General features: G+C 35.0%; 1 protein-coding gene across 1 annotated transcript; it reads right to left on the bottom strand.

Moving 5' to 3' along the window:
* Positions 1 to 7,512: 7,512 nt before the first annotated feature.
* On the bottom strand, positions 7,513 to 10,689 carry LOC108472908 (prolycopene isomerase 1, chloroplastic). Its single transcript, XM_017774474.2, has 9 exons — positions 10,351 to 10,689; positions 10,036 to 10,259; positions 9,831 to 9,941; positions 9,468 to 9,521; positions 9,012 to 9,299; positions 8,706 to 8,897; positions 8,460 to 8,618; positions 8,123 to 8,359; positions 7,513 to 8,038 (listed from the first exon to the last, which is right to left on the bottom strand). The coding sequence occupies exons 1-9, from the start codon at positions 10,652 to 10,654 to the stop codon at positions 7,724 to 7,726; spliced, it is 1,884 nt and encodes a 627-aa protein (XP_017629963.2). The 5' UTR covers positions 10,655 to 10,689; the 3' UTR covers positions 7,513 to 7,723.
* Positions 10,690 to 16,479: the final 5,790 nt, after the last annotated feature.

Below are 16,479 nucleotides of genomic sequence, written 5' to 3'. Positions count from 1 at the left end.
TCAGGAGTGTTTTTAACAATGGGACTATAGAAGAGATCCCTTTATTTTTAGAGCTAATCTAGAGTAATATTCAAAACACCCTTATTGCTCTAAGCCTAGGAGCAATAAGAGGCATTTTATGAAATAGGCTTATGTCCAAAATCTTCATGTTAATAAAACACATCTTTGCTATCATTTTAAGCAAATATTCTTTATTCTTTCCATTTCATTTAGATAATTATTCTTAGATTATTTCGTTCTTTGGACTTTATCTCAAATATTCTTTTATTTTTTATTCATGATCATACCATATAAATAGTCATCCTTAGAATCATTTATTCTTTGGAATCTGCCTTCGTACCTACAACAGGTCCCCAGATATCAATGACGTGAGCGACGCTGTCACTAACTCCTAGTCTCCTTTTGAACAAGATATGTGTCTAGAGGGATCTCAGGACCTTGAAGATGTTAGAGATTGTAGCCTATCTCCTGATTTGTTAAGGATGGTAGAACAAGATGAGAAATAGATCCAACCTTACAAAGGGGCAATAGACATTGCGAACCTAAGAGAAGAGAAAAAGGTAAAGATCGAAGCCTATACCACCACAGAGACAAAGCGAGATGTCAAGAATTCAAAGATATTTTCGCATGATCGTATCAAGATATGCCTAGGATACTAAGGCCCGTGGATGCTAAAAAAGGTCTATACGGGTGTCAGAAAGACACATGTTAATGGTTTTACGTTAGCCAGGCTAATATGAGGTTCAGGTACTGCTGGTCCACCATGGAAGGGGATTGTATCAGTTATGCCATAAATGCCAAACAGAGGAAGACAAGAATTATATGTCTCCTCCATTTCTTCACAGATTTTCTATATGTGGGGCATGGATATTATGGGGTCCATCTCGATTCATCTTTGAGGTCATCGATTACTTCACGAAAAGGGTGAAAGTCGCTTCATATGCAAATGTTACTAAATCGATAGTCGTCAAATTTCAAAAAAAAAAAGAGGATTAAGTGCCGACAAGGAATGACAGAAAGGATCAATGTCAAAAACTTGCAGTCTGTTCAAAGATCAGACGCCATATCACAGTGCAACGAAGACAGCCAAAAAGAAAAACAAAAGTAAAAAAAAGAATAAAAAATAAAAATAAAAATAAAAAGAGAAAGAAGAATAAAAACAACTAAACAAGGATCATACGAAAAATGACCGAGGCTTGTAAAAATTGGCATAAAGAAGTTATTTACCCTTTATACTTATCGAACATCGACCAAGACCTTCGTCGGGGCAATACATTTTTCATTAGTTTATGGAATGGAAGCGGTTTTGCCTATTGAAGTTGAGATTCCCTTTCTCCGAGTCTTGTTAGGGCCGAAATTAGATGAAACTGAATGGATCTAATTCTGATATGATCAATTGAATTTGATCGAAGAAATGAGGTTGAAAGCTATCCACCATGAGCAAATGTACCAAAAACAAATAACAAAAAGGTTCACCTCAAAAGGGAAACCTAGTATTGAAAAAGATCTTTCCTATACAAAAAGAACTTCAAAAGAAAGTGTACGCCAAATTGGGAAGGACCTTATGTGGTAAAGAAGGCCTCCTCTAGAAGAGCGTCGATACTAACCAAGGTGGTGGCAAGAACCTGCCTAATCTTGTGAATTTGGATTCAATCAAAAAATACTTCACAAAAAAAAAAAAAAAGGAGAGGCTGAGGCGAAAACTAGCAAAGGGCGCTTTGAGACCAAAGGGAATTTAGTTGAAAACCCGAAAAGGGCAGCTCAAATTTGGATCAAAGTAGGGCATACAATAGTCTTGTTGTGCTTGAATTAACAATGAAAAAGCATGCTACATCTTGAGGCATCGACAAAGTACTCCGCATCCCCTAAACACAAATTGAGCTCAAAATGGTCCCCAAGAAGTCAGTACAGAGAAGCTCAAGCTGCGATATCCGAGGCACCTAGTTTCCCATCTTACCCATTTTGAATTTGGTATCTTTGATTAACTTATTCTTTTCAAGATACGTCCCAATAAATTTCCTTTTTAATTGCATTGGCTATCCTCGATTAACTTACTTTCTTTGAGCTATGCTCCTAATTAATTTCCTTTTGGTCCATTGTTAAGATCTTTTTCAAGCATTTTGCATTGAAATAATGATTAGTAGACTAATAATACTTTTATAAAATAAGTTTCACATATCACTTTAGAAGCTTCTAAATAATACAAGAACCTGAAGCAAGACTATTATTTAGAACTAACCAAACCTAAGGGTTGGAAATATTTGAGAAAGAAGAGTCTAAACTAATTGTTTCTTTGGGTTTTCTATCAACAATACCAGCCGAACAAGATGGCAGCGTAATATGTCAGTGATAAAACCTCGATTAACAATGAGCAATGTCAACATAAACATTAAAAGATCATGTTAAAAATGGTATTTTTTGCATTAATGCAAACATCATTCATACACATCTAAGTTAGGAGCATTTGATTCATCCTGATCATGACATTCTAATCATTTGGCATAACTAGGCCCATGAAATAGATTCAACAGGTCATGTTCCCCAAAGAATGGCATAACAGACTAGAGAAACCAAAAATTCCTATACCCCTGAAAATGCATTGGGATGGATTGAAATTTAACAAATTGCAAATCTTATCTTCCTGACGTTGTAGTGGAGCAGATTGAAGACAAACCTTATCTCCCTAAAGTTGCAATGGAACAGGTTAAAGTCATAAGTCTTATCTACCTGAAGTTGTAGTGGAGCAGACTAAAGATAGCAAATCTCATTTCCCTGAAGTTGCAGTGGAATAGATTAAAGCTAAAAATTACAAATCTTATCTCCCTGAAGTTGTAGTGGAGCAGATTGAAGACAAACCTTATCTCCCTGAAGTTGCAGTGGAGCAGGTTAAAGTTATAAGTCTTCTCTCCCTGAAGTTGTAGTGGAGCGGACTGAAGATAGCAAATCTCATTTCTCTGAAGTTGCAATAGAATATATTAAAGCTAAAAATTACAAATCTTATCTCCCTAAAGTTGCAGTGGAGCAGGGTGAAGACAAACCTTATCTTCCTGAAGTTGTAGTGGAGCAGGTTAAAGTTATAAGTCTTATCTCCCTGAAGTTGTAGTGGAGCAGACTGAAGATAGCAAATCTCATTTCCCTGAAGTTGCAGTGGAATAGATTAAAACTACAAATTACAAATCTTATCTCTCTGAAGTTGCAGTGGAGCAGATTGAAGACAAAACTTATCTCCCTGGAGTTGCAGTGGAGTAAGTTGAAGTTATAAGTCTTATCTCCCTGAAGTTGCAATGGAGCAGACTAAAGATAGCAAATCTTATTTCCCTGAAATTGCAGTGGAACAGATTAAAGCTACGAGTTACAAGTCCTATACCTCTGAAGTTGCAGCAGGTCGGATTAAATATATCATGGCGAATCTTATCTCCCTAAAGTTGTAGTGAAGCAGATTGAAAACAAACCTTATCTCCCTGAAGTTGCAGTGGAGCAGGTTAAAGTTATAAGTCTTATCTCCCTGAAGTTGCAGTGGAGCAGACTGAAGATAGCAAATCTCATTTCCCTGAAGTTGCAGTGGAATAGATTAAAGCTACAAATTACAAATCTTATCTCCCTAAAGTTGCAGTGGAGTAGATTGAAGACAAACCTTATCTCTCTGAAGTTGCAATGGAGCAGACTAAAGATAGCAAATCTCATTTTCTTGAAGTTGCAGTGGAACAGATTAAAGCTACGAGTTACAAGTCCTATACCTCTGAAGTTGCAATAGGTCGAATCAAATATATCATGGCGAATCTTATCTCCCTGAAGTTGCAGTGGAGCAGATAGAGGCCATAAACCTTATCTCCCTGAAGTTACAGTGGAGTAAATTGAAACCACAAATCTCACCTCTCTAGAGTCATAGTAGAGTGGATCGAAGCAACAAGATGCAGTGGACTGGAATGAGGCTACCTAAAGAAGAGGGGCACTAAAGAAGTCAAGACTCGACGAGACCGGGCAAAATTGGTCTTTCTTAAAAGTCTTTTATTTGTTCTCATTACACGACAACGAGCAAAAAGGGGCAGCTGTGAAACTTAAATTTTGCCTGGGCCTAGTCAAAGAATAAACTAAAAATAATAAATAAGCCTAATGTCTAAGTCCAAATTACAAAACAGTTGGCCTAAAACCCAATGACCCAATATAGCCTAAACAAACCCTAGCCCAACTAGCCCAAAAACTAAAACAGAAACAAAAACCCTAGCCTACCAAGCGCCGCTCCCCACGTTAGCCACCTGCTCTGCAACATCTGCTCTGCAACATCTGCAAAGAAGGAAAAGAAAGAGACAGAAACCATGTGCAAGAACAGTAACAAAAAAGAAGAACACGCAAACGAAAAGAAAATATTGTGTTTATTTGGCTATAAAAGTCATAAACCCATGAATGTATTTTTTTTCACGGAGAATAAATAAATAAAAATAAGAAAAGAAATAGAGTTCAAAAAACAAAGAAGGTGATTTTTTAATCAATTTTTTGTTTTTAAATAAGGTATAAAGGCATAAAAACAAAAAAAAAGGTCTTAAAAACTTACTTGTTTCCTCATATCTCACGACCGTCGGAGGTGTCCTCCGTCTGCTAAAGCCACGGAGACCCTTGAAGGTTTCGTTCGGGCTTTGAAAGGAGGGGTGAGCGAGGCGTTTGGTCGGATTCTTTTATTTCTTTTCCTCTTTTTTCTTTTTCTTTTCGACTTTTGGCCCTTAGATCTATATCTAGAGTGAAAAAATGAAAAGAAAGCCTCTTTTCACGTTCTTCAGCCACCGTGGACTGCGACGCCGTTGCCGTCGCCATCGCCGGCGATTGACTGCTGCCATGGTGGTCTGGCTAACGAACCATCTGGCCAGATATTGAAAGGTGAAAGAGAGTTGAAGGTTTTTTTTTTGTGTCGTTTTTTTTTCAATAATGTTGAAAATAAAAAAAAATCTAAAAATTTTAACTTAAATAACGGTACCAAAACGGTACCATTTTGGCCCTAAGCCTCCAGACGCAAAACGGGGTTGTTTTGGGGTGTGAAGCTGGTCGACCCGACTCTCCTAGCCAAGATCCACGTGTTTTGTAGCGGAAGGGCTGATTGCACTTTCAGCCCTTCCGCTTTTTAATCAATTTGCGATTAAGTTCTCTTTTTTTTTGTGCCTATTAATTTATTTTAGTTTTCAATTTAATCTCGCGTGAAGTGCAGCGTTTTGGAGGGTGGGGATATTCCCCTATCTGGTCCCTCCGCGTTATCCGCGCCTTTCAATGTGATCCCCTATTTTATTCTTTTCTAAATTAAGCCCTTAAATCCCATTTTAATTTCAATTTAGCCCTTCCCTATTAATATTATTATGTTACTAAAATTAATTAATCTAATATTCAACATTTATTTTATTTTATTTTTATTTCTTCACGTATTGTTATCTTCATAATATGCTTTTATTACTTTCATTATTGTTTATTTATTTATTTCTCTATACATACATTGTTTTATGTTTAGAGTATTATTATTATTATTATTATTATTATTATTATTATTATTATTATTATTATTATTATTATTATTTATATTTGTCGTCCTTTATATATATATATATATATTTTAAAACTTAGATTATTTGTATTTCTTTACTACATATATTGTTCTCATTATTATTATTCGTTGTCGTCATTATTCATGTATTTTATTATAAATTGTACTCCCAATTTCATTCGTATCTTAATTTGGTCATCCTATTTTTATATTCCTTAACTATTTTCCTTAATATTTATTTATTGTATTTATTTATTTATCCCTTTACTCACACATATTATTATTATTATTATTATTATTATTATTATTATTATTATTATTATTATTATTTATTTGTTTACATGTGTTTTATTACAAATTGTGTCTTTAATTTCATTTATCTTTTGATTTGATTCATTATTTTCAATATTTTTATAAACTATTTTCCTTATATTTATTTTTATTTCTTTGTCTTTATTACATTTCAAAACCGGTATCGTCATTTCATGTGCATGTTTTATCATTAGTGTTCTTTTCATCATTATTGTTATTATTTATTTTATTATTTATTTTATTTTCCTTTGATTGTTAATATTGGAATTAAAGTGATATGCATTATGGATTGCTTATCGGTATATTTAGATTATTGCCACTTATTAGTGTAACATTCGATTCATATGCCATTTTTATATTATGTTAATTCTTACTCAAATACACAAAAATAAAATTTTCAAAATAAGACAATATTTCGTGTTTGGAAATTCGAAAGATAGTGCCCTAACGTACTAGGTTTTGATTTTTCTCATTTGACCCAAATGACCGAATATCCTTTTAAAATTAAAATACATGAGTTTTGAAAATAAAAGGACAAGCCTATTCTCGAGGGTTTAAAATGTCGTGTCCTGACGTACTGGATGTGACATTTTATTACTTCGGGACAAGAAGGTCTTTAGCATTCACTTCAATCTATCCAAACATTTTTGTAAAATTAACATTAATAAAAAAGAAAGATCGTATTTTTTAAAAATTTTTTCGAGTTTCTAAATTTCGACATTAAGACATTAATTAATCAATTAGGTACCAATCTTGGGAGTTACGAGGGTGTTAATCCTTCCTTGTACGTAACCGACTCCCGAACCCGTTTTCTCAAATTTCGTAGACCAAAATTGTTGTTTTAGTAAAACCAAAACATTTTATTAAAACAATCAAATTACAAGGTATCCGATCACACCTAAACAAAAAGGATTGGTGGCGATTCCCATGTTCGTTTTTGTTTTCAAAACCAAAGTCAACCCTTTTTTCAAAAAAAATAGTTTCGACATTCTTAAATAGTACTTTTGCTATACTCCGCTAGAACCTTAAAGATAATATAATTTCTCATAATGCTTTTATTATTATTATTATTATTTGGTATATTACAAAATTGAGAGAGGGGATCTCATTATCAAGACTTGAACCTTTTAACCTCAAATACTAACGTAAAGCTTTTAACCATTAGCTTTTTATAATATATTTGAGATGCAACAAAATTATAAAATTTTCAAATTAGAGTAGTGAATATGATTAATGGAAGTATATTATGTAAGGATGATGCTTGAATGTTTTTAAAGCATAACTAATGATGAATAAATACAATTCTTAAGCTTTAATTGCTTTGACTCAATATAATATGTTACCTATTGTAAGCTACATTGTCCATATTTCCATCCAAGTCAAGTTACATCATGATGTACAGTGCCAGGAAAATGGCAAACACGCATTGCATTTCAGCCTCCACCATATCTATGAAGATCCACTCACTTTTCGCATGCTCAAAGTAATTTAACCAAAGTCAAAGCTTGTATGTTATATAAAAACACACACAAAGAGGTTGTAGTATGAGAATAAAAAATGGGTTTGTGTTTGCAGAAATTGAGATTCTAAATCTCGATAGATTGCATGCATGTTTACATGAATTAACTGAGTTAAAGTATAGTTTATACTTTGCATTTGGATAGGTAAACTAATAATTAAGAGATTCAAATGTGATATGGGTTTTGATTTTGGTTATAAATTACAAGAAAAAATATTTGGGTTTCTTTCTATATTGATTCCAATTATATAGAATTTGGAATTATCCCACCAAAGTAACTCTAATTTACATTAATGAGTAGGGTTATAATCAATATTCAAAATGGTAAAAGAATTTATACGAAAATAAGATGAAGTCACCCATTGCATTCAAATTCCAATGGCATCAAGAAGTTGGGAGTGCTGAGAAACTGAGACCAGAGAATTGGCAACAATGGCACCACTAGCAGCAACTGCAGGGACTCCAATGCCAGGAAAAGTAGAATCTCCGCAACAATAAAGCTGCGGAATGGGGGTCGAATGTCCTGGAAAAGTGCCTTGACCAGCTTGAATAGCTGGTCCATAAGTTCCTCTGTTCCTTCGTAAAAACCTTTGATGTGTCAACGGAGTTCCAACCAGTTTCACCTCACACTTGTCACGGTTGAAATCAGAGCCAAGTGCTCGTTCAACAGCTTTCCACATTACCTGGTTTATGAAGCATTAACTTTTGAGCTTTGAGTTTTCAAGCTATGGCTTTGTCAAAAACATTAGAAAGCAAATATAATTTACCTCTGATCGTTCAGCTTTAAGCTTTTTGTATTCTGCACTTCTACGATCGAGTCCCTCCCACAATTCAAATGGTTCAGTTCCTGGTGTATAAGCGTGCAAAACATGCTTCCCTGGTGGTGCAAGATTCGGACTAAGTACACTAGGTACAGATATTAAAACAACATTCTGATCAGCATCAACTCCTCTTTCCCATTCATTAACAACAATATGATGAATCCCCAAATCCTCACGTACATCCTGCTCATTATGGTGCTTAAAAAGACGTCAATAACATATATGGATGCACAACATTTGAGTAATTAGAAAACTGAGTTACCAGTTACTAATATTTTGGTACCTCAGCGTCAAAGCCTAGATGGAGATGCATGAATGATTCACATTTTGGTGTTGTTTTAACCCTGTCTATGTACGACTTTGGAAGTTGATCCTTCGGTAGCAGGTTTAAAGTATCCCACATGGATGCATTGCTCACAATAGCCATTTTAGCACGTATAAACTGCAGCATATACATTTTCAGTCAATAGCATTTCAAGCAGACAACATTTGCTTAAGTCAATTGTCTATGTTCAGACTATATATTTACCTGACCACCTTTCAGCTTAACTCCAGTAGCCTTACCGTTCTCAACGATGATCTTTTCCACATGACTTCCTAGAGATATCCGTCCTCCAAACTTTTGTATTCCTCGAACAAGAGCGTCAATAATGGCTCCACTTCCATTAAGTGGATACTCTAGAGTACAACCAGGTTTGTACCATTCTGCAAACATATAAACCTGAAAAATTGGAAGTAAAACTTGACAATGTTAAGTTTCAAAGTAGTGTATGTATATTCATAGCATTTCACCTTATAAGCATGAAAAGAAACACTTGGATATCCTTATAGTTACCATCTCTGCTGAGAGTATACCATTGGATTTCACCCCAGCAAGCAAGAAAGCTAAAAGGTCCACCCAATTCCTAATAAAAGGGTCTCTCAGCTCCAAAGAATCCATGATTTCCGAGAAGGGTCGTAAAAGCTTAGGAGCACCAAAAGCTCCCTGCGGTCCCATTCCTACAAATGATTTCAACAAAGAAGGGGCATATCTAGCCGCAGCAGTTGAAATAACTCCCAAATCTCCTCTGATTGATAAAGGAGGCAGTGCCATTGCAGCGGCTGATAATGGAAGTATTGCTTCCTGCAGCCAAATTTCATTCTGAATTTGAGAAATACTTGCAAGTTTTAAAAAGAAAATGAAAGTACAGGTCTCTTAATCCAAATATCCAACACAGTTTGGTATCAATTATATGTTTGAGGCAGTTCTTTAGAGGGTAAAATAATGATAAGTAAAAATAACGGTACTCACGAGAAGTTTTTTCCATTCTTGCACGGCGTTCCGACTAGCATGCTTTTCAAGGTCCTGGAAATTAAAAATAGTCAGGATAATAAGCATGAGTATTTAAATGTGGTCATCTTCTAGCTCATGCTGGATAGTAACATCCTGGCATGTTTTTTCACTGGTTGCATACAAGTTTATCTAGCTCTTGTTTGACAACCGTATTTAAGTCTTTGCATGATAGAGCAATATCTGTATAAACAGTTTATTTGATGCCTTCTACTCTTAAAAGAAATGGGTGTAACAGTATGAATGCAGAGTAATATAAAAATTACAAATTAATTAAAGTATGAAAAGGCATAAAATTGAACAAATCTAACAATGGCAGTCCACCTTCAGAAATTCAGTTGGGCCTATGCGTGATAAGAATTCAGCTTCAGGAATGTAAACCATCCAAGAGTCATATTTTGCACATGGAATTGACTCACCCAATGCATCTAGGACCTGCAACTCAAAGATAAAGGAATGGTGATTCCAATCCAACCAGAGAAATCAAAAGTGTAAAATGGTGAAGGTGAAAAGATGATGTAGCAAAGACCTGTGCAAGAGGATTGGCCTGAGGACCTCTAGACTGAAAACCAGAGAACAAAGATGGACCAGAGTCAAATTTATAGCCTTTAATCTCAAAAGAATGGGCAGCACCTCCAGGCAGATCATGACTTTCCAACACAAGCACATCCTGGTTGTATCTAGCAAGAAGTCCCGCGCAACACAGTCCGCCAATACCACTCCCAATCACAACAACGTCAGCCTCTGGCTTCCCTGCAATACAAGTTGTTCACTTTTACTTCCATAACAGAAATGTGAATTCAGTTTGGTGCATAAGAAAAGGGTATATAATGCAAGAAAATACCTGGGACAGTTTTAGTAGGAGGCTTGACAGAGATGGAGGTGGAGGACGATGCATTTGAAGAAAACTGAGAAAGGTTATTAGGAGAACTTCGGGCCAAAACAGTATTTCTGGAGGTTGGAAATTTGATTCCTGGGAACAAAGGAAGACCCAATTCCATGATCGTAGAGAGGAGTTTCAAAGCAGCGACCAGAAGGTGCTGAGTGAGATGAGATAATTGAAAGAAGAGGCATTCATGGTTTCTGCTAAACAAACTAGCCACGTCATTCCATTTCCTACCCAGATGTTTGGGACTTCCCAACTCCATATGTCCGTCAAAACTGTCGAAGCAGTTTACTTTTGGATTATTTTCTTTCTGGGCCTTGACATTAACCAATTCGAAGCCCAGTTTCTTATCAGCCAGCCCGCCTGAAAACATAGGCTCCGTCTCAACCATACTCATTAATTTAGATGACACTAGCACGTGCGTTGCAATTAGGGGTGTTAAATCGGTTAATCGACCCGAAATAATATTAACTGAATTAATCGAATCTTCAAAATTTTTAACCGTTAACCGAACTAAAATTTTTTCAAAAAAATTAACCGAACCCAAATTTTTTCGGTTAATTCAATCGGTTAACCGAATTAACCGAAAATTATATTTTTTTTAATTTTTGGTTAAAATAAATATAAAATTAACCGAATTAATCGAATTAACCGAATTACCCAAATTAACCGAATTAACCGAATTATTTGTATAAAATTGTATGTTTTTTATTTTTATTTTTATTTTTATTTTTATTTTTATTTTTATATTTTTATATTTATTTATTAAATTATTTGTAATTTTTATGATTGGGTTGGGTAATTGGGTTGGGTTGGGTAGTTGGGTTAATATATATTAGATTGAGTATTTGGGTTTATGTTGGATTGGGTTTGAGTGAATAGTGGGCTATTTATATATTATAATTTTATTTATTAATTTTTTCGATTAAACAGAAAAAATTCGGTTAACCGACCGGTTTCGAACCGAATTAACAGTTAACCGAAAACTCAAAAAATTATTAACCGACCCCGATCGAATTAATTCGATTAACTGATCGATAAACTAAATTCAGTCGGTTAACCGAATTTTTTCGGTTTTACCCGAATTTTGCACACCCCTAGTGGCAACTAAACTTGTTCATAGGTTCAGGTATTTGTTTAACTCTGAAAGTCCATTCAAAATTTGAAAGGATTTGAATAAAAATATTAAGTACAAAAAATAAATTTGGGCAAAAAAAATTAAGCTTGTTTAAAGTATGAGTCAGGCTTGAATATTAATGGTTTGAGCTTGGCCCAACCCGACTTATTTTTTAAAGTTTGTATGTTTTATATTATATTTATTTTTATATATTATGTAATTTATAATACATAAAAATTAAATTTATTGAAGTAATTGTATATATATACTATAGCAATTTGATGTCTCAATATAAGAAAGCATTCTTAGTGACATATTTAATAATTTTTCCATTTGTCATTATATAATATTGTCATGTGTAAATATAGTAAGTTCTTTCGCTTGCTAAGAGTTTTAGCACGTCTCTTTCTTTATCGTCTACTAAAGGCACGTTCTCTTATCTTAGGGTTTTAAGGTTGGAAATTGCATTGTGGCTGGTTTAGGATTTTCATTAATGATGGAGGCATAACTTGCAAATCTAAGTCTTGATGATGAAAAAGAGGAACCGATTCCTTGTGAAAAAGATCTGATTGAAATAGAAGATGACTATGAATTTTGCTTGGTGGGAAAAGCTTTAACGTAGTGTGTGGTTCACTTTCCCTCTCTGAAAAAGAACTTTGGCTGATCTTTGGCATCCGTTAGGGGGAGTTATAATCACAGATATAGGGGGAAAAAGGTATTTATTCCACTTTTTTCTATAAGGTAGATATAAAGAAGGTTTTGGATGATCAATAGACACCTTATTATATTCCACCGGCTGAATATTAGGGAAGACCCACTGAAAGTTTCATTGGTTTATACTAATTTCTGGGTTCAAGTCTATAATCTGTCGTTTGGGGTGATTTTATTGGGCATTTAATCCCATATGATGTTGATTTGATTACGAGGGGGAAACAGAGATATATGCGTTTTAGAACCAAAGTTGATGTATGATTAGCTGTGAATCGCAAGAAAAAGTTGGCATTGAGACAAGAGTGAGAGGGATATGCTTACTTCCAATATGAAATATTAACACTTTTCTATTTTTTATGTGGAAAGTTAGGGCATTGGGAAGGTTGTTTCTCTATAAGGATGACAATCAGGATTTAAGAAGTAAATTTTGGCTAGGACATATCTTTAAGGGTATCGTCATGGAAAGAAGTTTCAATTGGAAGTAGGTGGCTCGGGGAGGATGGTTCGAAGGGATTTCAAAAAAGGTATTAATTCCCATGGTATAGATATGGATGATCAGAATAATGGGGGAAAAGAAGGAGGTGTGATTATTCAAGGTGCGTGGAAACTAAGTCAGAGGGAGTCTATAATAGAGAGTAAGCCAATTGAAAATTATGGGGGAAGAGACAAAGAATAATGGAAGAACAATCAAATGGGTCTAATGTTATTGGTTCACTGCTTGAATTCAATAAGAGATCGGCGGCCACTAGCAAGTGAGCCGACCGGGAGCAATGAAAATCTTAAGTTGGAACGTTCGTGGATTGGGACATCCACGGACAGTTAATTGTCTTAGAAACAATGTGAGGCATGTACAACCCCATATTTTATTTCTAATTGAAACAAAGTTGAGTGAAAAAAGAATGGAAAAAGGTTTAACTAGAAGTGTGGTTTTGCTAACGTTATTGATGTGGGAGCGTATGGGTTAAAAAAGGGTTTGTCAATTGGTTGGAAAGGAGAGTATGTGCTGTAATTGAGAAGCTTTTCAGCTAATCATATTGATGTAGACGTAAAGGAAGGAGAGGATATGCCATTTTGGAGGTTTACAAGGTTCTATGGCGCACCGGAGGAACACAAAAGAAGAGAATCGTGGGAACTTTTAAGGAGGTTGGGGAATTATTGAGATTTTCCATGGATGGTCATGGGAGACTTTAATGAGATTATGTTCTCATTTGAGAAAAATGGGTGTCGATTGCGGAATGAAAGAAATATTGCTCTTTTCAGAGAAGTGTTGGAGGATTGTGATATTAGCGATTTGGGTTTTTCGGGAGATAGTTCATATAGGAGAGAGGTCGGTTGCTAGAAAATAACGTTCGTGAGAGAATTGACAGAGAGGTGGCAAATTTGACATGGTGGGAGAGTTTTGCAGGGTATTATTTAAAATATTTGACACACGCTATATCATATCATTGTCCGATTTTGGTAGATTTGAGGATTGATTGTAGAGGGCACAAGGCGAGGGGGAAAGAAGGATTTAGATTTAATACAAGTTGGGTCATGGAGGATGAGTGTAAACAGTAAATTAAGGAGTTTTTGGAGGGGATTTTGAATGATGTTCCTTCGAAGTTGGGGAAGTTAGAAGATCTTCTTAAAGATGAATTGGGACAAATTACTGCCAATAAGAGGAAGGTGTCGACAATGTTAAATATGAGATTGGCTAACTTGAGCATAGTTGACCCAAATGATGAAATAATAGTAGAGATAAAAGAGGTCAAGTTGGCTCTAAATTTGGAAGCTGATAAAGAACAATGTTTTGGGAACAAGCAGCAAGGGTCAACTGGCTTCAGTTTGGACATAGAAATACATCTTGTTTTCATAATCTAGCAAACCAACAAAAAAAAGGAATACTGTGAAAAAACTAAAAGAGCCGAATAAGGAATAGGTCGCTGGAGAGGATGAGAAGGCAAGAGTGGGAAATGAATATTTCAAGGAGCTGTTCACAGCTTCAGACGCGATGAGTATTGATAAAGTATTGTCGGGGATAACAAATTGCATTCAGGAGGATATGAACATTGAACTAGTTATGAAGTTTAAACTCGAAGAAGTGAGGGAAACAGTAAAGAGTATAACATATTTAAAGGCATTAGGTATGGACGGATATCTTTCACTTTTTTATCAAAAATATTGGCACATTGTGGGAGATGAGATAACTAGATATTGCTTAGACATTTTGAGCAGGAGAAAGGAGATTGGCATTATCAACAGTACTAGTATAATGCTTATCCCAAAAGTGAGTTCACCAAAATGTATGTCGCAATTCAGGCTGATTAGTCTATACAATGTATTGTATAAAATTATATCCAAAGTGGTAGTTAATAAATTTTGAACACTGCTTGATAAATGTATTGACGAAGCACAAGCGATATTTGTACCTGGAAAGTAAATTACGGATAATGCGCTAATTACATATGATGTGCTACAATCACTAAAACAGAAAAGAGATGGGGTATGGAGTCATCTTTTTTTTTTTTGAAATTAGACGTGAGTAAAGCATACGATAGGGTGGAGTGGAATTTCATTAAACAAGTTATGGAACGCATGGGATTTTGTGATGATTGGTTCTGTTTAGTAATGGAGTGTGTTCGACCGGTGGAATATTCAGTTTTGTTCAATGAGGTGCAAGGGAAAAAATTCAAACCTTCAAGGGTTTTGAGACAAAGCGATCCACTCAGTCTATTTTTTTTATTTGTGCAGAGGTTTTTCTTCTCTCCTTAAATCGGAAAAAACTGAAGGAATCATCAAAGGTGTAAGAGTAGGGAGAAGTGGGCAATCATTAACTCATCTACGTTTTTTGTAGTTGATAGCATTTTGTTTGGGGAAGCAAGTGTGGAAGGTGCAAATGCTACTAAATAAATAGTGACTGAATATGAAGGAGTATTGGGTCAATTAATCAATTTTGAAAAGGCATTGATATTTTTTAGTAGTAATGTGTCGAGCATCAGAAGGGATCAGATTGGGACATCATCGGGGTAAAGGTCTCTAGTAACCCAGAAAAATACTGAGGCCTGCCGACTATGATTGGAAGATGAAAGAATGAGGTGTTTATGAGTTTTAGAGATAGATTAAGAAAACACATTGAAAATTGGAGTATGCGCCAGTTGTCACTTGGAGGTAAATAAGTCTTTATTAAAGTAATTTTAAAAGCCATCCTAATTTATAAGATGTAATATTTTTTGTTGCCTGTTACATTATGTTGTGAATTGGAAAATATTATCAGTAAATTTTAGTAGAGAAATTCTAAAATAGGAAAAGGAATTCATTGGTGTGATTGTAGGGGAATGTGCAAGCCGAAAGCACAAAGGGAATTGAGATTTAGGGATTTGGCAAAGTTCAATATACAGTTGCTTGCAAAACAAGATTGGAGGTTAATTATGAAATCGGGTTATTTGTTTGCTCGTATCTTTAAAGCTAAGTATTACCCAAAATGTGATTTTATGAGTACCAGTTTAGGTTCTCACTATTTTATACTTGGAGGAGCATTTAGGGAGCAATGAGTCTTCTGTAACTAGCTATGGGATGGAGAGTTAGAAATGGCATATCAATAAATGTCTGGAACGATGTTTGGTTACCAGGGCCTAGACATGGAAAAGTAATAGCTCAAAATATTGATATTAATCATTCAATAGTAACAGATCTTTTTTATAAAGAGACGACTACCTGGAAGTTGGAGGCCTTAAGGAAGCTCTTTGTTAAGGATCAAGTAAATAAAATACTGACAATCCCAGTAGCTGAAGTTGATCTTGAAGATGAAAGGGTGTTGAGGGGGGACAATACAAGTATGTTTTTGACAAAAAAGTGGATACAAGTGGCTGCTTAATGAAGATTTAACAACAACGCAAGGGGGAAGTGACACAACAAGCTACGCTATTACAAAATTTTTGCAATAAATTATGTAAATTACAAGTTGCAAGTAAAATTAAAATTACAACATGGAAAAGCGCTAATAACTATATCTCTACATTAGACAATTTACAAGTGAAGAAATTATAGGTGGTGAATATTTGCCCTCTCTGTAGTATATTGGAGGAATCAGTGAACCACACCTTTCGGAACTGCATGCTTATAAAAAATGTCCTACAATGAGTTGGGATTGATGTCTCCCCTAGCATTCAAGGACAAAGTTGGAAAACATGGTTAGCAAATATGTTTTTTTGTACAGGAGAGGAGTAAAGCAAATGGTTCATTATTGTGATCTAGCGGTTTGGCATTACAGAAATAAAGTT

This window comes from Gossypium arboreum, chromosome 2, assembly GCF_025698485.1.
Source record: "Gossypium arboreum isolate Shixiya-1 chromosome 2, ASM2569848v2, whole genome shotgun sequence".
Lineage (NCBI taxonomy): Eukaryota > Viridiplantae > Streptophyta > Magnoliopsida > Malvales > Malvaceae > Gossypium > Gossypium arboreum.
The sequence above is the reverse complement of the archived record's forward strand: the minus strand, read 5'-3'. Positions and strand labels throughout refer to the sequence as shown.